At 37.2% G+C, this 22,236-nt stretch overlaps 1 protein-coding gene across 2 annotated transcripts in view; it reads right to left on the reverse strand.

The window, feature by feature from the left end:
- Positions 1–22,236, reverse strand: part of OVCH2 (ovochymase 2) — a 91,787-nt gene that overhangs the window by 20,587 nt on the left and 48,964 nt on the right. The window contains exons 3-6 of one of the 2 annotated variants that reach the window (XM_045162937.1): positions 6,946–7,056; positions 6,237–6,362; positions 2,969–3,078; positions 1,229–1,320 (exon numbers count right to left, since the gene is read on the reverse strand). In XM_045162937.1, coding sequence (XP_045018872.1) covers positions 1,229–1,320; positions 2,969–3,078; positions 6,237–6,324 — 290 coding nt within the window. In that variant the 5' untranslated portion in view covers positions 6,325–6,362; positions 6,946–7,056. Of the gene's footprint in view, positions 1–1,228; positions 1,321–2,968; positions 3,079–6,236; positions 6,681–6,945; positions 7,057–22,236 lie in introns of those variants that run through there. The other variant, XM_044929472.2, reaches the window with a different exon arrangement.

The following is a 22,236-nucleotide window of genomic DNA, read 5'->3' on the forward strand; positions in this document are numbered from 1 at the left end:
TTTCAATGCCATTCTCCCATATCATCCACCCTCGCCCTCTCCCACAGAGTCCAAAAGACTGTTCTATACATCTGTGCCTCTTTTGCTGTCTTGCATACAGGGTATCACTGATATCCTTTGGGAGTATTTGGTGATTCTCATCAAGTAGGCTGCTTTAATGTCAGAGATCTAATACATAATGCATACCATGAAAGACATAATAGCATCATAACTCTGATATCCCAGAGAGTATGCACACTCAGAGCTTTGGGACTGATTACAGTAATGGGAAGAGGGGATCTTCCCTTACTTCCTTCGTGTTTGTATTTTAGAGATCTAACATGGGAAAGACTGAAGACCTATATTACTTCTACCTGCTGCAAAGTTATCTGAAAGGAACTTGATAGCATGCATTGAGGTGGATTAAGACCTTAGGGATCTAGAAGGGGATCTCTGGGGATCCAGAAAAGATGATTTAATACAACATTGGAAAAGGCATCATTTTCTCTTGGCATACTTCCCTAGCATCTTTCTAGCCTAACCACATGCCACACTGCAGTGAAATTATCAGTTGACTCTTCTTTAAACTATCAACTCTCGGAGGGCAGGGTTCACCTCTGAGTCATCTTTGTATCTTTGATAGCTATTAGTGTACAGCTTTAAGGAAATATCCAGGAGATGTTTGCAGACATGAAATGAAAGAGGGAAAATAGGGGGACACGATCTTGACTGCTGCTTTATGCGTATCAAGAACACTGGCAACAATAGAACATTGGAGCACACAGGAGAGTGGATAAAAATGGAGATTGTTAAAGTTCAGAGAGCCAGGATCAATAGGAAGGAAGACACAGAAGCCTTCTTCATGTTTCACTGGCCTTCTTTTGTTTTCTTTTATTCATTTATTAAGATGCATCATGAGCTGGATGATTTTTTCATTGGAATTTAAGAAAACTAGGGGAGAACTTTCACAAATCTATCTTTGTTATGCTTTTTTTTCTCACTTGGATATTATTCTTTATTAATCCAGTCATTTTAAATATCAAAGTATTCACTCCTATAACGAAGGCATGTTTTCTATCAAGTTTAGAGCCCTTGACAATGTCTTTGAGCCCTATTTATATTATGCAACCAGCATGTTTTCCCTTAAGCATACATTGCACCATCCCATATTTTAAGAGAGTTATTGCTGCTGATTCCCAGGAAGAAGAAAGGTAATCTGACCTTTATCAATCGGCTGGACTTTCCTTACCTGTTTGCAACGCAGTGAGCAGCCGTGATCACCCACTGTGGGGAGATGATGGTCCCACCACAGACATGCTTCTGCCTTCGTTTCAGAGACACCTGAATTACAAAGACCTTAAATGGGAGCAAGTTAATGCCCTGGGATCCCCCCAAACCTGGAGACTGAGCATATTCTGAAAAAGAGACCCAGATATCTTACTCATAAATATCAGAAATCATGAACTGTGAAGGGGTAGACCAAGCACACTATAGTTCAGAAAGAAGGGCAAAGCCAGACTCAGAATGTTCCCACCCCTGGTCCACAAGAGAGGTAGTTAACTTGAGGCCTTAGCAAGTTGGTAGCAAAAATTGTGGGTGTTTATTTATACGATAATGCTCAGCCAGTCTGTTACTCTAACAATACGAATGATATCTGTGAATGGAGAGAGAGAGACAAGATACAGCATAGACCAGATGAAAAAGTCTGGGATAAAGACAAGGTGAGGGCTAAGGGAGTCTTCCGAAGTCTGTTCCAATTCCTCTAGGTATCCCAGAGAAATAGTTTGGATTTATTGCTTTCTTAACAGTCTTTAACTATTTAACCTTTACAATTTCTTCAATCTTATTTTTAGATTAATCTCTACAGTATATTTTCTATCATGTCCTATCATGCTCATGATACTTGGCTTGACTCCAACATGACTTAGAGGGTACAATAAATACTTTTACTTCCATTGTTGGAATTAGAAAGAAGCAACTTTTTAGAATTGTCTCCTTTTTGATAAAAAATTTTTCTATAAGCAATTAAAAAAATAGTACAGAGAAAAGGCTAAGAATAGAATAAAGCACAAGTAAGTAAAAGTCAGTGAATCATCCCTGACTATGATTTAAATGTGAACTTCTGAATTGACTGGCCAACTAATTGACCAAGTAAGAAACTGATAAACCAACTCTTCAACCAAATAATTAATTCATCAGTTAATCAAATAACAATGATTCAGCCATTCCATCAACCCACTGAACAAAAATTCAATCAACCAATTGTTGCTAAATATCCACTGATCTAAAAGTTAATATGACTGACTCAGAGAAGTGAAAATAAAAAACTATCACTCAACTTACAAAATGAAGAGACAAGATGGGTCCCAGGGTAAAGAAAATTGGGAGACTTTCAAAGACGATAAATGAGAAAACCATAGTCTAGGGGCAGAAGCACAAACTTGTTTCTCTAGGCACAGAAGGACCAGGAAATTACACTGACACAGAATTCACAGGACACCAACTGTATACTAAGTAAGGAGACTAACTATATACTATAAACTCTTGACTGTTCCCTGAAGGGCCCTATGGTATAGGTATGAACCTTACATCCCAAACATAAAGTAGACCCATGGATATGACAGCTTTGACTTCCCTCATCATCTTTAACTATAACAAGATAGGTATATTTTAAATATGTTTATTGAATCAGAAAATTAGTTTTTAAATTTTAAATTTGAAGTGGGATTTTTGTCTTAGGGACTGAAAGTTTGGGACGGCATTTCTAAATTTTGGAGTCAGCCAATAGTGCTTGTAACTATTCTGAACACATCTTTTCTAGAAGTCAACTAACGAACATCAGGAGACTCTTGGATCCTTGTACACACTCATGAGATCTCTGGTGATGAACTAAGCAGAACGGAGCATACTGATGAGTAGCATGGGATTCTGAGAAATCCAATCTTGAGGCAGCTCATAATCCCACCAGAGAAGGTTTCCTGAGACTCACCTGCCAAGGGTAGGAACCCTTTGCCACTTGCCTTCCCCCAACGATGCGACTGAAAATGTTCAGGTAATTCAAAGGCTGTGACTTCACTGGACTCTGCCCACAAGTGGGAACTGGGGAGGGGAAAGACAAAAATTTGGAGATTAGATACCTCTTAGTTCTGAGGTATACAGGAAACTCTTCTGAGCAAGAAATACTGGAAGACATAGAGCAGGTAGAAATAGTACAAAATGGCTTTAAATTACTTGTGGGATTTACTGTGATTTGCAGTATAAGCAATTGTTCAGCTTTTTCACATAGAACCTGCATATTGTGAAAATCTACGTTTCAGATATGAAGATTTAGGGCCTTAGAGGTAGATCTCCACCGGGTTAGCACGAATGCAGTCCCCTTTTGATTCTAAGCCATCTGGCCCCTTAGAGGCTCCTCAGAGCGCTCTGTGCTTGTGTGTCACTTATTACATTCCATTGTGGTTATTCTTTCAAACCCACTAGACTGATGCCCAGATGTTGCTCAATTAATTGGTTGAATGGGTGATACTATAATTTGCCTTAAACTTTTTTAAAAAGTAATTTTATTTATTTATATATTTCTTTGGCTATGCTGGGTCTTTGTTGCTCTGTGGGCTTTTCTCTAGTTGTGACAAGCGGGGGCACTGTATCTCTGGTTGCAGTTCACAGACTTCTCATTGCAATGGTTCTCTTGTGGAGCACGGGCTCTAGGGCATGCAGGCTTCAGTAGTTGGGGTACATGGGCTCAGTGGTTGTGTCTTCCAGACTCTAGAGTAGAGGCTCAGAAGATGTGGCTCATGGGCTTAGTTGCTCCGTGGCGTGTGGGATCTTCCTGGATCAGGGATCAAATCCATGTCTCCTGTATTGGCAGGCAGATTCTTTACCACTGAGCCACCAGAGAAGCCCCTGTAGTCTGCCTTTCACTGTATTTGTGTTAGCATCTTTCCCTCTGCTTGACCCAGGAGATGAAGTCTCTGATCATGGTCAGTAGTGCCTGGCACAGTCAAATATTAGATTTAATTCTAAGAGTGGAAAGTAACAGATTGTTTAATGATAGTGGACTAGAAAGGAGACAGTACCTTAATTCACATACTAGAATGGTGTTAGGGTAGAAGGGTTACTGCTGCTGCTGCTAAGTTGCTTCAGTCATGTCCGACCGACTCTGTGCGACCCCATAGATGGCAGCCCACCAGGCTTCGCCATCCCTGGGATTCTCCAGGCAAGAACACTGGAGTGGGTTGCCATTTCCTTCTCCAATGCCTGAAAGTGAAAAGTGAAAGTGAAGTCGCTCAGTCGTGTCCGACTCTTTGCCACCCCATGGACTGCAGCCTACCAGGCTCCTCCGTCCATGGGATTTTTCCAGGCAAGAGTACTGGAATGGGTTCCCATTGCCTTCTCTGGAGAAGGGTTACTAGGTAATGGGAAAAAGAACCCTTTCCTTTTTATGGAAAAAACATTTTATCCTTGAAAAAGCTGAATTTAGTTACTCTCAAATGTTTGTTCTGCCTTTTTTTGTTTGTTTGTTTTATTTTGGACTCCTCAGCTAAGAGATGGACTAGATTAAGATGCTTAAAATGCATTGTTAATTTTTAGTTTGCCTAATTATCGGTGACATTAAATTTTTCAAATTTATTTACTAGTAACTAGTGTTTATTTTTCCATGTATTGAAGTTTTGTATCCTTTGCTCGTATTTCTACTTGGTTGTTTATGCTTTTACCTTTTTGTGATGGAAAACTGAAAATCTCTCCAAAAGTAGAAAGAACAGTATAAGTGAACCTCAATGTACTTATCATTCTGCTTGGTAATCAGGGAAGATCCACCTTCTGTCCCTACTGCAGGTCATTCTTCTCTACATGTTCTCTTGGAAGGCCTGGAATGCCCTGCCTCACATTTTCCCCACTTCTTTACCTAGTTGAATCCTCTAATCCCTATTCTTCAGCTTGGAGATCACTTCAATTGAGGCGTCTTCCTTGATTTCCTCAAACTGTGTTAAGTGTCTCTCCTGTGTAAAACCCTTTCCTCTCCCTTTTTGTAGTTTTCACCATGAAATAGTGGGATAGAAAATTCTCTGCCTGTATCCTCATTTACTATGAAAATGAAAAAAATCTGTTTTATTCATCTCTGTATTTCCAAGACTTAGCACATTCCTAGCATACAGTGGACACTTAAAAAAGTTGGAAGGATGGACAAATGACTTTTCTTGAGAAAATATCTGTGAAAGCATAGCTATTTAGATCAATATGTTAAAATATCCAAAACTTTTTCAAATAGCTTCTCATTTAATTTCCATTCTCTGACTATAAATCAAGCACTATTATCCCCACAGTACAGATGGGAAAATGGAGAATCAAAGAGATGCACAGTTAATTAATGACAAAGCACGGATGTAACACTGTCTGTTGATTCTGAATCCAGAGCTGGCATAACGCTGGATCAAAAGCTTATTTTCTAGCTGTTTCAGTTAACTGAATCATAAATACCTTTGTATACATAACATTTAGTATTTCCTGAACTCATTGAAGGAAAAATAGAAAATACGATGATTCTTGAGGTACAAATCTGACTATGAATAAGATTGCCAAGAACTGTTCTCAGCTTATGTTGCTTAAAGAAGAAAACATCATTTATATACCAAATATACTGCAGTAAACAGGCTTCACATCTACTATTTATAGCAGTATACTGTATACAGTAAACTACAGTAAGTGAAAGTTGCTCAGTTGTGTCCGACTCTTTGTAACTCCATGGACTATACACTCCGTGGAATTCTCCAGGCCAGAATACTGGAGTGAGTAGCCTTTCCCTTCTCCAAGGATCTTCCCAACCCAGGGATTGAACCCAGGTCTCCTGCATTGCAGGTGGATTCTTTACCAGCTGAGCCACCAGGGAAGACCAAACTACAGTAAAAAGTATAATTTTTTAAAAGGTTACAAATGCTTCCAAATTTATGCTGATTTCTCGAATTTGTTCCATTAAAGGAGATGGGATTGTGGAATGTGGTCAAATAAATGAATAATTTCAGTTTTTTCCAGATCAGTGCAACTTATCCAAGTTGTATTTTGTATTCCATAAATTTTCTATTCGATTTAATATGATGATTGCAGGAGAGAAGTCCAAATTAATTACATGAAATCTAATTAGATCTCCAGAATATATTTGCTTCTCCTGTTCTCCCAAAGGAATATGGAGTGAAACTGTAATACCCACTGCCAGGAAAGGTTATTTCTTCAAAGATAGTGATAAACTTCCTAGAACTTACCTTTGGGGAGAGAGAGAGTTGCAGATTTACTCTGTTCCAAAAAGATTATTCCAAATAGTAAAATGAGCTTCTTCTTGCTTATATGCATTTTGAAACTCAGAATTTTTCCCTGAAATTTTAGAGAGACTGAAGAGACCAAAATAGAAAGCCTTGTGAGAGCAGAAATATACCAACTTAAAAGAAGGTTACTCATTAACCAAAACATGAGGCATTCAACCATGTCCAAATGATGTTTCTGAATGTGGTTTCTTGCAAAGATCTTTGAAAGATGTGGGGAGTCAACCACAGAAGCATAGTCTTGATCAAGCAATAGTACATGTCCCTTTACACCCACATCAATTCATTGCTTCCCCCAGAGTTTATCTGGCAAGCCAAGAGGTTGGTGACTTAAGGCTTCCATTTGCCAACAGTACTTGCTTCTTGGGACAGGTTACCATGTTCTACAAGAGGATTGAATGTCAAAGTTGTCCTCATTTGCAATGATAGACTCTCCTAGATGCTTGCAAATAACCTATCAGAATATCCTGAAACATCTGTCTTTCTCTTGTTTTCCAAATGTAAATGGATGGTTATAGCCATCCATTTGTTAGAGGAAAAGATAATTTGGTAGCACACTCAGGAAATCAATTTAGGATACTATTCATTGAGGTATTGGTGAACTGCATTCTTTCACCTTTTTTTGCATTTGTGGAAGGCAAAATTAAATTACCTTGGTTTCTATACCTGGTAGATGATGTGGCACAGGAAGGAAGCTCTGATTATATCTGTCTTCCTTTTCCTTGGCTGAGTTTTTGGGATGCAGTCACTGTGTAAGAGGCACCTGTGGATTGGCCAATGCCCTATGTGACCACATAGCAATATGAAAAATTTTCTATCAACTCTTACAAATTACCTGCCCAAAACAGAAATGTCAAACTACAAGTCTCTTTCATGTGGCAACTTATACCCCTCTACAAAATAAGTCTATAAAAATATAACACAGACAACTAATACACATGCAAACAAAGATGTTTTAAAACCTAAAGTTTGTGAGACCTGCAAATTTAGGGAAGAGTCAAGACTTCCTTATGAAAAGGACACTCGAATATCATTTGAGGCTTTATCCACAAACAGAAAGAAAATAATACTTTCAAAGAGCTGAGGATTAAAGAATAAGAGTAAAATAAAGATATTTTTTGGGGAAAAAAAAACAAACACTTAAGAGGGTTTAATATCAGCAATCATTGATAAAAGATCCAATAAATGAAGAAAGTACATCAGAAGAAACTAAGTCCAGAAGGAAGGAGAGAGATGTAAGAGGCCATGATGAATAAAGAAAAAAATATATATAATATATATAAAATAAAATATAAAAAATATAAAAATATATAAATATATATATATATATAAATATAACCAAGCATAAAGTAACAATAGTAATGACTAATCTGAAATTATAGGGTGAAGTTTTCTGGTTGTATATCCTATGTATATTCACCCCTTTTTTCTTGGTAATAGAACCCTGATTTTGTTGGGTTCTTCAAAGTGCCTAATTTAAACACAAAACAAATGACATTTTCCAGCTTCCTCTGTATATGAACAGGCCTTGTTACTGAGCTCTTTTTGTTGATTTAGGGTTCAAGGAATACTCTAAAAAAGTTTAGATGGACTCAGCTGACATAAATCTTTTGGCTCTGGACTTTTCCCCTTCCTCCTTCCTGAAAAATGAACAAAATGGTCAAAGCTGGAGCAATCATTCTATGGCCCCAAAGCAAGGTAAGGATCACTGAGTGGAAAGATAGAAGTCTAGGTACCTAATACATTGTAGAGCTGATGTATCAACTTTCTCATTATGTGCAAAGATACAACCTGTACCATAAGTCACCATTGTTAATTTTTAGTTTGCCTAATTATTAGTGACATCAAATATTTCAGATGTATTTAGTGGTAATTAGTATTTATTTTTCCAATTATTGTAGTTTTGTATCCCTTGCTCATATTTCTACTTGATTGTTTATCCTTTTAACTTTTTATGGGGGTAAATTTAAAATCTCTTTAAGAGAAGAGAGAATAGTGTAATAAACCTCCATGTACCTATCACTCTTCTTCAACAATAACTTATATTTGGCCCACTTTATATCTTTTACAACTCTATAATTTTATATATATTTTTGATGTATAGTTAACTCACTATATTAGTTTCAGATGTACAACACAGTGATTCAAATTTTTATGGATTATACTCCATTTAAAGTTACTATAAAATATGGGTTATATTGCTTGTGCTGTACAATATATCCCTCTAGTTTATTTATTTTATACATAGTAGCTATACCTCTAAATTCCCTATCATGCCCCTTCTATTTTCCCTTTCCCCACTAGTAACCACTAGTTTATTCTTCATATCTGTGGGTCTCTTTCTGTTTTGTGATATTCATTTGTTTTATTTTTTAGATTCCACATATAAGTGATAACACACAGTATTTGTCTTTCTCTGTCTGGCTTATTTCACTAAGCATCAGTTCAGTTCAGTTCAGTTGCTCAGTTGTGTCCAACTCTTTGCAACCCCATGAATTGCAGCATGCCAGGCCTCCCTGTCCATCACCAACTCCCGGAGTTCACCCAAACTCATGTGCAGCAAGTCGGTGATGCCATCCAGCCATCTCATCCTCTGTCATTCCCTTCTCCTCCTGCCCCCAATCCCTCCCAGCATCAGGGTCTTTTCCAATGAGTCAACTCTTCGCAGGAGGTGGCCAAAGTATTGGAATTCAGCTTCAGCATCAGTCCTTCCAAAGAACACCCAGGACTGTTTTCCTTTAGGATGGACTGGTTGGATCTCCTTGCAGTCCAAGGGACTCTCAAGAGTGTTCTCCAATACCACAGTTCAAAAGCATCAATTCTTCGGCACTCAGCTTTCTTCACAGTCCAGCTCTCACATCCATACATGACCACAGGAAAAACCATAGCCTTGACTAGATGGACCTTTGTTGGCAAAGTAATGTCTCTGCTTTTCAATATGCTATCTAGGTTGGTCATAACTTTCCTTCCAAGGAGTAAGCATCGTTTAATTTCATGGCTGCAGTCACCATCTGCAGTGATTTTGGAGCCCAAAAAAGAAAGTCTGACACTGTTTCCACTGTTTCCCCATCTATTTCCCATGAAGTGATGGGACCAGATGGCATGATCTTCATTTTCTGAATGTGGAGCTTTAAGCCAACTTTTTCACTCTCCTCTTTCACTTTCATCAAGAGGCTTTTGAGTTCCTCTTCACTTTCTGCCATAAGGGTGGTGTCATCTGCATATCTGAGGTTATTGATATTTCTCCCGGCAATCTTGACTCCAGCTTGTGCTTCTTTCAGTCCAGTGTTTCTCATGATGTACTCTGCATAGAAGTTAAATAAGCAGGGTGACAATATACAGCCTTGACGAACTCCTTTTCCTATTTGGAACCAGTCTGTTGTTCCATGTCCAGTTCTAACTGTTGCTTCCTGACCTGCATACAAATTTCTCAAGAGGCAGGTCAGGTGGTCTGGTATTCCCATTTCTTTCAGAATTTTCCAGTTTATTGTGATCCACACAGTCAAAGGCTTTGGCATAGTCAATAAAGCAGAAATAGATGTTTTTCTGGAACTCTCTTGCTTTTTCGGTGATTCAGCGGATGTTGGCAATTTGATCTCTGGTTCCTCTGCCTTTTCTAAAACCAGCTTGAACATCTGGAAGTTCACAGTTCACATATTGCTGAAGCCTGGCTTGGAGAATTTTGAGCATTACTTTACTAGCGTGTGAGATAAGAGCAATTGTGCGGTAGTTTGAGCATTCTTTGGCATTGCCCATCCTCTAAGTCCATTCATATTGTTGCAAATGGCAAAATTTACTTTTTTATGGCTAATATTTCATGGTATATATATACCACTTCTTCTTTATCCATTCACCTATTGATGGACACTTAGATTGCTTCCATATCTTGGCTGTTGTAAATACTGCTGCTGTGAACACTGGGATTCATGCACCTTTGTGAGTTAGTGTTTTCATTTTCTTTGGATATATACCCAGGAGTGGAATTGCTGGATCATAGAGTAGTTCTATTTTTAGTTTTTATAGAAACCTCCAAACTGTTTCCACTATAAATTGGCTGTACCAATTTACATTCCCTCCAACAGTGTACAAAGGCTTCCTTTCTCCACATCCTTGCCAAAATTTGTTAAGTGTGGTCTTTTTGACTATATTCATTCTGACAGATGTGAGGTCTTGATTTGCATTTATCCAATGAGTAGCAAAGTTGAACATCTTTTCATGTGCCTGTAGGCAACCTATATACATTTGGAAAAATGTTTATCCAGGTCTTCTGCTCATTTTTCAGTTAGGTTTTTTCTTTTTTTTTTTTTATGTTGAGCTGTATCAGCTGCTTACATATTTTGGATTTAACCCCTATCAGTCATATATTTTCCACCATTCAGTAGGTTGTCTTTTAATTTTGTTGATGGTTTCCTTTGCTGTACAAAAGCTTTTCAGTTCACTTAGGTCCCCTTTGTTTAATTTTGCTTTTGTGTCCTTTGCCTTAGGAGATAGAAAAAAAAAAAATGCTATAATTTATGTCAAAGAGTGTTCTGCCTATGTTTTCTTCTATTAACTTTATGGTTTTCAGTCTTCATTTAGTTCTTTAGTCCATCTGAGTTTATTTTTGTATATAGTGTGAGAGAATGTTTTAATTCTCTTGTATGCAGCTATCCAGTTTTTCCAGCATCATTTACTGAAGAGACCATCTCTTCCTCATTGTACTGTCTTGCCTCCTTTGTTGTAGATTAAATGACCATGAGTGAGTGGGTTTGTCTCTGAACTATTTATACTGTTCTGTCAATCTGTGTGTCTATTTTTGTGCCAATATCATACTGTTTTGATGACAGTAGACTTGTGGTACAGTTTGAAACCAAGGAGCATTTGTATCTCCACCTCAGTTCTTCTTTCTCAAGATTGTTTTCTCTGCTTGGGTCTTTTTGTTTAAATACAAATTTTAGAATTATTTATTCTCAGTTCAGTCACTCAGTCATGTCCGACTCTGCAACCCCATGGACTGCAGCTCGCCAGGCCTCCCTGTCCATTACCAACTCCTGGAGTTTACTCAAACTCATGTCCATTGAGTCAGTGATGCTATCCAACCATCTCATCCTCTGTTGTCCCCTTCTCCTCCTGCCTTCTTTCTTTCCCAGCATCAGGGTCTTTTCAAATGCCACTGGCATTTTTATAGGGATTAAATTCAATCTATATATTGCTTTGGGTAATATGATCATTTAAAAATGCTAATTCTTCTAACACATGAACAAGGTATATCTTCCATATGTTTGTATTGTCTTCAGTTTTTTTTGTCAGTGTTCTATCATTTTCAGAGTGTAGGTCTTTAAATTCCACAGAGATTTATTCGAAGTTATTTTATTCTTTTTGATGCAATGGTCAATGGGATTATCTTCTTAATTTCTCTAATAGTTCATAGTTATCATATAGAACTGCAACAGATTTCTGTATATTAATTTTGTATTGTGGAACTTTACCAAATTAATTGATGAGTGCTAGTAGCATTTTGGTGTGTCTTAAGCATTTCTATCTACAATCTTAATTTGAAACAAATCCCAGGAATTATTTCATTTACAAACAATTCAGTATACGCCTTATAAGGACTCATAAAAACACGATCACAATAGATTGGTGGTGGTGGTTTCACTGCTCAGTTGTCTCCAACTTTTTGTGACATCACGGACTGTAGTCCACCAGGCTCCTCTCTCCATGGAATTTTCCAGGCAAGAATACTGGAGTGAGTTGCCATTTCCGTCTCCAGGAGATCTTTCCAACCCAGGGATCAAACCCGCATCTCCTGCATTGGTGAGCAGATTCTTTACCACTGAGACCCTGGGAAACCAATATCATTATTAACCCCCAAACTGATAATTCTTTAATATCAAATATCTGGTGTTTAAGGGACTTCCCTGTGGTCCAGTGGTTAAGAATCCACTGTCAATGCAGGGGACACAGGTTTGATCCCTGGTCTGGGAAGATCCCACATGTTGTGGAGCAACTAAGCCTGTGTGCAACAACTGCAGAGCCCATAGTCTAGAGCCCATGCTCCGAAAGAAGAGAAGCCAATGCAATGAGAAGACCAGGTATCACAATGTAGCCCCTGCTTGCTGCAACTAGAGAAAGCCTGTGCACAGCAATGAAGACCCAGTGCAGCCATAAATAAACAAGTGTTTTTTAAAAAATTTGGTGTTTGAATTTCCCCAATTGTCTTAGAATTTTTTTTTTACAATTGTTATTAAAATCTAAAAAAGCTCTACTCATTTCATTTAGTTGTTGTATATCATGTCTTTTAAAGCTATAACTTCCTTTTCTCTTGTTCATACAATTATTTTTGTTGAAGAAATTGGCTATTTAGTCCTCTAGAATTTTATACATTATGTGTTTCACTGATTACATAACTATTTCCCCTAATGTGTTCCTATGACCTCTGTGTGACCTGTGAACTGATAGGCACATCCAGATAGAGTCTTAATCAGATTGAGGTTAGATTTTTTTGGCAAGAAATTTTATAGTAAGGTTGTATACTTCCTATTGCATCATATCATGAGGCACATAATGTCTGGTTGTCCTTTCTATGACTTTAAAATTAGTAAGTGGGTTCAGACTCATTCAGTATAAAGTTCCTCATACTTTTTCATTTAATGATTAAATAGCCCTTGATAATGATTGCCTAGATCTGTTTAATTAATGATTATAAAATGATGATGTTCTAATTTTGTTATTTCTTCTGTGTTTGTCAACTAGAGCTATTTTATAAAGATTTTTTTCCCATCAACTAAGTACCTCATAGTATATTTGATATAGGAAAGTTACGACAAATACTTGTTTCTTTTTCTTTATCAGTCATTTTGAAGAATAATGAGTCATTTTCTGGCATCCTCTAAAGATGATCAACTAATATTTCTAGTATCATTGTGAAGTAATGTAATATCAGTTCAGTTCAGTTCAGTCGCTCAGTCGTGTCTGACTCTGCAACCCCATGAATCACAGCACAATCTAAATAATCCTTGTAGCATATTATCCCACTAGATATTAAAGAAAATCCCAATCTGGTTTTATCCATATTTTACAAATATGGAATATAAGATTCAAATAGACTTTCATAGACTTTCCCAAGGTTAGACAATTAGTAAATGCTGGAGTGTTGATTTCAATTCATGCCTTTTGATTCCTGGTCCTCATACTGTAATCATACTATTGTGTCGACTAAGTCCGTGAAAGTTTCCTCATGTACCTTTTCTGGTTTTCTCTGGCAGACCAGGAGGATTCAATCTCCTTTCTATTTTCCTTCCTTTCTCCCTCCCTCACTCCCTTTTCTTTCTCTCTCTCTCTCTTTTCTTCCTTCCTTTTTCTTTCTTTTTTGGCTTTCATTAATCACTTGTCTCCAAATTTGCACAAAATAAAGATGCGTTTGCACAATTTCTCTCTTAAAACAGATTTCTATGGAAAAATAATACAACCTCCTTTCTCATTTTATGCTTGTGAGAGTTTTTGTTGTTGTTGTTCTAAACTACGCTTTCTCACTAACCTCCATATTCCTTGATCCTCTTCCTCTATTGCACTACCAAAGTTTGGTGGTCATAAACACTAGTATCTAGGAGAAAGCTTTCTGAGTTAGAAGCATAACGCATAAAGTTTTCATCTTGAATTTTGGAGCTAGTTATGTCTCTTCTACTTGCAAACACAATCTCTGTCCAACTTCCTTTCCTCTACCTTCTTTCCAGTGTGTGAAATTTTGCTTTTCAGCCTTGCCTTGGGCAAATCCATATGCCATTTCCCCCTTTCTTCTCATACTTCTGACTTCCTCACTTTTGCCCAAGTTTGTTTCTCTGCTATACATCCCCTATGTCTACTACCTCTGGGAACACCCTTCCCACTCTTCCTTTCCCCAATATTCCTGAAATTCCTGGACATAATTAAACCTCTCTCCTCCCTGGAATCCTCTTATTTGTATTTTAAAACACAGTGTGAAGACAGTTACAGTGTGAACTGTAAACTTTTTACAGTTTCTCTCCATTAACACCTCTTATTTCCAAATCATCTCTTCCTTTTTAGATTGGATGTTTTGAAATAATAGCCTCATTGTTTTTGATTGCTCTCATTGCATTCTCTGCTTGCCCTTAATTATTTTACAATTTGTCTCACAATCTCCCTTCTTCACTTGCCTTCAGGGTCAAGTGTGCTTTCTCCTGTCCAGCAGGGATTAAACAAGACATCTATAAAGACAGAGTCCATGACTCCCACCTAGAGATTGGATTAAAGTGACAACCTGAGAGCATATTGTAACTTCTTGTTCCTGATCCAAATTCATGATAAGAAATGTATATGAAATCAGTGAACTAATAGCAATTCTAGAAAACCAGAAAAGAATATTTAATGGGTCCAAATTACTAGTATTCCTAGAAAGATAAAAAGCAGATGAAACTGAATTGAAGCAAAGTTAAAGGAGAAAACTACTGAAAAAGTTCTAGAATGATAGTGCTTTGGAAGCAGTAGTAAAGGTGAGAAGAAGAAATCTACTGGACAATAAATAGGGTCATTTTCTGAGATATCCCAATAGAGAAATTAGGCACTTTAATCTGTTCCACTCTAACTTACTTCAAACAGGAATCTGTTTCAGTCTTTTCCCCTGGGAGGGAAATGCAAAGGATTATTTGGGTCCAAGTAGCAAAGGTAGCATTCCAAACGGCTGGCAGCATCCAGAGAGAATAAGAATAGGAAAAAATTCAGAAGCCCAGCCCCTTGGAATTCCTATCTGACAGTACATCTTGTCTCAGAGGCACTGAGGTAGCTTTGGTAAATGTTTATGGCAACCACATAAAGGCTAATAGATAATTAAAAACATAAAGTTGACCAAATAACAAGAAAGAGTTAATCATCAAGAAAAAATAAAACAAAACCCAATGCTATGAAAGAAAACACTAAATGTAATCATCAGAAGATCCAATGCCTAAGGGAAGAAGTTAATAAAATAACTAGAATGAAGACTTTAGAATAATATAACTAATATACTCAGAGGAAAATAAGAACATATTACATACATAAAAATCAACTTGAGATGTTGGAGAAGTTTATTGTTGAAATAAAAAAAAACAAACCCTCAACAGATGAGTTAAACATCCAAATGGACATAGGGAGGGAGGGCTCTGTTAGTGAGATGAAAAACAAAACTGAAGAATATGCCCAAGATGTAGCACAAAAGGTCAAAAAGGTGAAGAAAAGAAAAGGTAAAAGCTGTGGAAGACAGATTAAAAAGCTTCAACATTTATCTAGTGGGAGTCACAGAGAGAGAGTGAAAATGGAGAAGTGAGAGATGAGAAGTAATGCATAATGACATAATTAAAGAAAACATTTTAGTGCTGACCAGACAAGAGTCTGCAGTGAGAAAGATCTCCTTCAGTACCAAGTATGAGGAGTGACACAAAAGTGCTATCTTTAAAATTGTGTGATTAAACATAGAAAACACCCTGAAAGTTTCTATAAGTAGCAATATCTATCTCCAGAAGGACAAAATACTGATATCAGACTTTTCATCAGCAATGTAGGAGGCAAGAAGATAGGAAGCAACTCTAAACTGTGAGGTGGAAAATTCTTATCTATACAAAATTCTATATTTTAAAACTATATGATTCAAGCAAGAGGGAATCTAGAGACATTTTCCTATCATGGAAACACACCAACATTTTTATTTCTCACAATCCATATTTTTCTGGATGAAGAGAGAGAGAGAGAGAGAAACTAAGGAAACACAAAAACACAACAAGATGGAATGAACAAACAAAATTATAGAAACAAAATAATTCCAGACATTGGTAGATAATGTAAGCAAAGTGTTAAAATTTGAGATGTGAAAGAACAGAAATAGGATGTATACATGGACAAGTTTGATAATACCAATGGTTAATTAAGGAGTGAGGGAGTATATATGCTCAGATACTGCAGATGAAAAACAAATCAACACAGATATTTTTAAAGGGTTTATAAAAACAAAAGGCCTAATTTGCATGGAATTGAGGGTAGTGTTAAACATTTATATAACAGATAATACAGTGTCTAAATATTTAAAGCAAAATCTGATAAGACTATGAAACACTGAAAAATCTACAACCATAATGTAAGACTTTTAGAACTTAGTAGATCAAATAAACAACTAAAAATTTAATCTAATAGATTATTAATGTAAAACATTATTTTAAAATGATACAATTTTTTAAAAGTTTAATTTGGCAGTATCTATTGGAATTTAAACTGTATAAACCTTTTGACCCAATAATTCTACTTCTTAGAGCACATCCAGGTAGGAGGGGCAAAATCATGTTTAGAAACAAACCCCATACCTGCCAGAGATGCTTAGAGGACTTAAACAAACCTTGTGCACACCAGGACCCAGAGATCCCACAGAGACTGAGACAGAACTGTGTTGGAACGTCTCCTGTGGAGGTACAGGCTAGCAGTGGCCTGCCACAGGGGCAGGGGCTCTGGATGCAGTAGACCTGGGTATGGCATAAGCCCTCTTGGAGGAGGTTGCCATTAACCCTATCATAGAGCCACCAGAACTTATACAGGACTGAGGAAACAGACTCTTGGAGGGCACAAACAAAAGCTTGTGTACACTAGAACCCAGGAGAAGGGAGCAGACCCCACAAGAGACTGACTCAGACTTGCCTGTGTGTGTCCAGGAGCCTGTGGCACAAGAGAAGACTCTACCCATGGATATCACCAGATGGTCAATACCAAAATCAGATTGATTATTTTCTTTGCAGCCAAAGATGGAGAAGATCTATACAGTCAGCAAAAACAAGACCAGAAGCTGACGGTGGCTCAAATCATGAACTTCTTACCACCAAATTCAGACTTATATTGAAGAAAGTAGGGAAATCCACCGGACCATTCAGGTATGACCTAAACCCCTTATGATCATACAGTGGAAGAGAGAAATAGATTCAAGGGATTAGATCTGATAGAGTGCCTGAAGAACTATGGATGGAGGTTTATGACATTGTACAGGAGGCAGTGATCAAGACCATCCCCAAGAAAAAGAAATGCAAAAAGGGAAAATTGTTATCTAAGGAGGCCTTACAAATAACTGAGACAAGAAGAGAAGTGAAAGGCAAAAGGAGAAAAGGAAAGATATACCCATCTGAATGCAGAGTTCCAAAGAATAGCAAGGAGAGATAAGAAAGCCTTCCTCAGCGATCAATGCAAAGAAATAGAGGAAAACAATAGGATGGGAAAGACTAGAGATCTCTTCAAGAAAGTTAGAGATACCAAGGGAACATTTCATGCATAGATGGGCACAATAAAGGACAGAAATGGTATGGACTTAACAGAAGCAGAAGATATTAAGAAGAGGTGGCAAGAATACACAGAGGAATTATACAAAAAAGATCTTCATGACCCAGATAATCACAATGGTGTGATCACCCACCTAGAGCCAGACATCCTGGAATGTGAAGTCAAGTGGGCCTTAGGAAGCATCACTACAAACAAAGCTAGTGGAGGTGATGGAATTGCAGTTGAGCTATTTCAAATCCTAAAAGATGATGCTGTGAAAGTGCTACACTCAATATGCCAGCAAATTTAGAAAACTCTAGGTCAGTGATCACACCATTGTGATTATCTGGGTCATGAAGATCTTTTTTGTACAGTTCCTCTGTGTATTCTTGCCACCTCTTCTTGATATCTTCTGCTTCTGTTAGGTCCATACCATTTCTGTCTTTATCGAGCCCATCTTTGCATGAAATGCTCCCTTGGTATCTCTAATTTTCTTGAAGAGATCTCTAGTCTTTCCCATTCTATATAGCTTATGTTAATTATATTGGTCCAAATCAAGTTTCAAACCTAATTAGATCTTTGTAGTTATAATATGTATGTAAATAATGAGAATAAATGAAGCCCTTGAGACCTTAATAAATATCTTAGCAAGCATAATCATGTAGGAACATGAAAACACATCTAATTTTCTCAATCTCATTAGATTTTCTCCCATTGGATTTTCAATAGGATATTAACAAACTTGTGTATGTCTGATGCTGAGGCATTTATGGTCTTTCTTGTACTCTAATGTTCCTAAATCCTGCAAAAATAAGCCCTGCTATACACAAGTGATTCCTCGAGTCTGTCTCCATCATAATAGTAGACAAGTAGGTAACATTCATTCATTGTTGTTGATTTATAAATGTCCTTCTGCACTGGTAGTGGAAGCTTATATTTGCTTACTTGACGTGATTCTCATTTATGGATTATTCATTCATTGTCATTCATTATTATTATTGCCATCCATAGGTGTGTTAACCTATACCATTTAACACGGTGACCATGTGAAGTAAGTATTATTATTATCTCAATTTTTAAAATAAGAAAATTGCATCTTAGAAAGATTTTGTAGCTTTTACAAGATCACCTAGTTAGTAAGTAGCAGACCTGGATTTTATCCCTAGATCTTTGGCTCTGAAATATCTTTTATTGCAGCCCTGTATGTCATGCTTTCTATATCATACCAGCATTCATATCATATTTTGAGTTCATCTGAGTCTTTCATGTATATATTTTCTTACACAAATATAAGATTTATTCTAGATTTGTGTCTTTTGAGCCTTTGACACAATCCTGAGACTAATGAAACCAGAGGTTTAGCTTGTGTCCTTAGTCACTCAGTCATGTCCCACTCTTTGTGACCTGTCAGACTCTAGCCTGCCAGGCTCCTCTATCCAGGCAAGAATACTGTAGTGGGTTGCCATTTCCTTCTCCAATTCATGCATGCATGCATGCATGCTAAGTCGCTTCAGTCATGTTTGACTCTGTGCAACCCCATTGACAGCAGCCCACCAGGCTCCTCTGTCCATGGGATTCTCCAGGCAAGAATACTGGAGTGGGTTGCCATTTCCTTCTCCATAAATGTTCCCTCTACACAGAGGTTTCTGCTGATAAATTTATTTTATTTTTATTATTTATTTACTTTTGGCCACATCAGGTCTTAGTTGTGGTGTGTGGATCTTTTGTTGCAGTGTGTGGGCTCTTTGCTGGGGCACGGGGCTCTTTAGTTGAGATGTGTGGGCTCAGCAGTTGCGGGGTTTGGGCTTAGTTGCCCTGCAACATGTAGGATCTTAGTTCCCCAACCAGAGATGGAACTGGGGTCCCCTGAATTGGAAGGTGGCTTCTCAACCACTGGACCACCTGGGAAGTCCCTTGACCAATTTAAAATCAGCCACAAATTCATTATCAAATCACCATACTTTAATTCTCTGCATAGCACTTAGCATTGTCTAAAATTTCTTGCTTACTTACTCTTATTTTTTCCTCTTTTCAAATTGTTTGCCCTCCACAATAGAATGTACAATGTAAGAGGGCAGTGTTCTTGTTTCTTTAGTGAAGCTCAAGAAGCTCACAAATACCTAGATGAGTGTTTGATAAATAGAAAGCGCTCAATAAATATTTTTAAATGAAAAAATAATTTGTGCCCCTTTAGATATTTTCCCAGATATAATAAACCCAGTATGAATTATGATATTTGATTTTCTTGCTTGGACGATTGCATGGGAACTATGTGCTTTCAGCTGTAGTCAACAATTAGGGAATGGAATATAGGTTCTAGTTTTGAGCTTAGTTAACAATAATATCAGAGAAGGTGATGGCACCCCATTCCAGTACTCTTGCCTGGAAAGTCCCATGGATGGGGGAGCCTGGTAGGCTGCAGTCCATGGGATCACTAAGAGTCAGACACGACTGAGCAACTTCACTTTCACTTTTCACTTTCATGCATTGGAGAAGGAAGTGGCAACCCACTCCAGTGTTCTTGCCTAGAGAATCCCAGGGACGGGGGAGCCTGATGGCCTGCCATCTATGGGGTCGCACAGAGTCGGACACAACTGAAGTGACTTAGCAGCAGCAGCAGCAACAATAATATGTATGAAAATGATAAACTTTTCAAATCTCTATAGACCACAGTTTACTCACTCTTTATGAGACATAAGGATGGAATGAAATGTTTAAAAAATGAATTTACTAGGAAAATATCGTATATCTGGGCATCTATGTAGGCAAACTTGAAGATTGCTGTCATAACCTAAAATGATACTAGTCAACATATTTGGTTTTTCTCAAGATACAATTTGATATTAGAGTATAGGTGTGCATAAGCTGAAAAGTGCTTTCAACCACAGGTTACTTTTCTTAGATGAGAATAGAGAGAAGGGCAGCAAGGAAATTGAGATGTAACCATAGGAATGCTTATAATGATGATCTGTGGAATCTAACTAGGTCAGAAGGGATGTAGAAACAGAACAGAGGGCAGAGTCTGGACTTGGAAAATATAGTTGCATCAGTGATTGGTGCTTTCAGTGGAATAAAGAAATTTTACATAATGGACCTAGAGTTGATACTGAAAAGATGGGATGTTTGAAATTACTGTCATGGAGCTGATAAAATTCTTGGTAATGACAAAATCTATGGCATAATCATATGAATTGCTATGAAGAGTCTCTTTACTTTCCCTGTTAATTATACAATTATTTTAAGTATTTCTTATACATATTTTAAGAACCATATCAGATAGCTTTGTAAGTTTTGCTATGATCATCATAGTTTATAAAACTTAGGAGAAGGAACATGTATTCTGTTTATCCATATTTTTTACTTATCCTTTTTTATTTTCTTGCTTTTTGATGTTTCAATATTCTTTCTTTTATCAGTTATTTTATGTTTAAGAAATTTCCTCTAGCCATTCATTTAGGATATGTCTGTTGGTAATCAGTTCTCTTAGTTTCCTTTCATCTGAGTATGTCTCAATTTTCTCTTTACTCCTAAAAAATACTTTTGGTGGATATAGGATTCATGGTTGACAGTTTCTTTCATTAGCACTTAATTTTTTTCATTCTAACCTCTATAGTTCAGATAATAAATTGGCTATCACTTGAATTGGTTTTCTGCTATAGGTAAGGTACCATTCCCCTCTCACTACTTTCAAATTTTTTTCTTTGTTCTTAGTTTTCAGAAATTTGATTATTATATACGTTGGTGCAGATGTCTTTGGGACTATCCTCTGATGTTTTCTCAAACACTTCTGGAATGTATAGGTTTGGGTCTTTTGCCAAATTTGAAAAAGTTTAAGTCAGTATTCCTTCAAATATTTTTTCAATACCACCTTTTTTCTCCTTTACTTCTAAGACTCTGACTATACAAATGTTAGATCTTTTATTATAGTTCCATAGCTCCTGAGTCTCTATTCATTTTTTTTAGTCCATTCTTTCTCACTGTTTGAATGTTTTTTCTTTTGTTTTAGCCACAATTTTAGTGATTTTTCACATATCCCCTCCATTCTACTGTTGAGCTGATTTACTGAGTTTATTTGGGGTGTATTTTTCAATTCAAGATTTCCATTTGTTTCTTCCTTGTATCTTCTATTTCTTTGCTGAGATTTTCTATTTAAAAAAAATTTCAACTACATTTTTGATTGCTTGTTGAAACATTTTTATGGCGATTGCCTTAAAATCCTTGTCAGATAATTCCAAACTCCCAACATCTCTGTCATTTTGGCACTGGTGACTATTATTTGTTTTTCCTCAAATTGATATTTTTCTGGTTCTTGTTATGATGAGTGACTTTTTAATTGAATCCTTGACTTTGGGGTATTCCATTATGAGACTCTGTATCTTCCTTAAATCTTCTGTGTTGCTGGCTTTCTCCAAAACTGCTCTGTTGGGTAAAGGAGAATGGTGAGGGTGCTACCTTATTATTGTCAGATGGGGACTGGCACTGACAGAGTGGCCTTAGGGGGAGTGCCAGAGATGAAGGTTTCAGTTTCCTACTCAGACTTTCCTGACACAATCTTAGTAGAGGGCTGAGATACCTCATTATATCCTGGTGAATATGAATGTCTAGGCTCCTCATTCATCCTTTTCTGATGGGAATGGAACTCCGTTGTGTGTATGTGATGTTTACCTGGAATAGAACA

The sequence above is a fragment of the Bubalus bubalis genome, chromosome 16 (assembly GCF_019923935.1).
Source record: "Bubalus bubalis isolate 160015118507 breed Murrah chromosome 16, NDDB_SH_1, whole genome shotgun sequence".
NCBI lineage: Eukaryota > Metazoa > Chordata > Mammalia > Artiodactyla > Bovidae > Bubalus > Bubalus bubalis.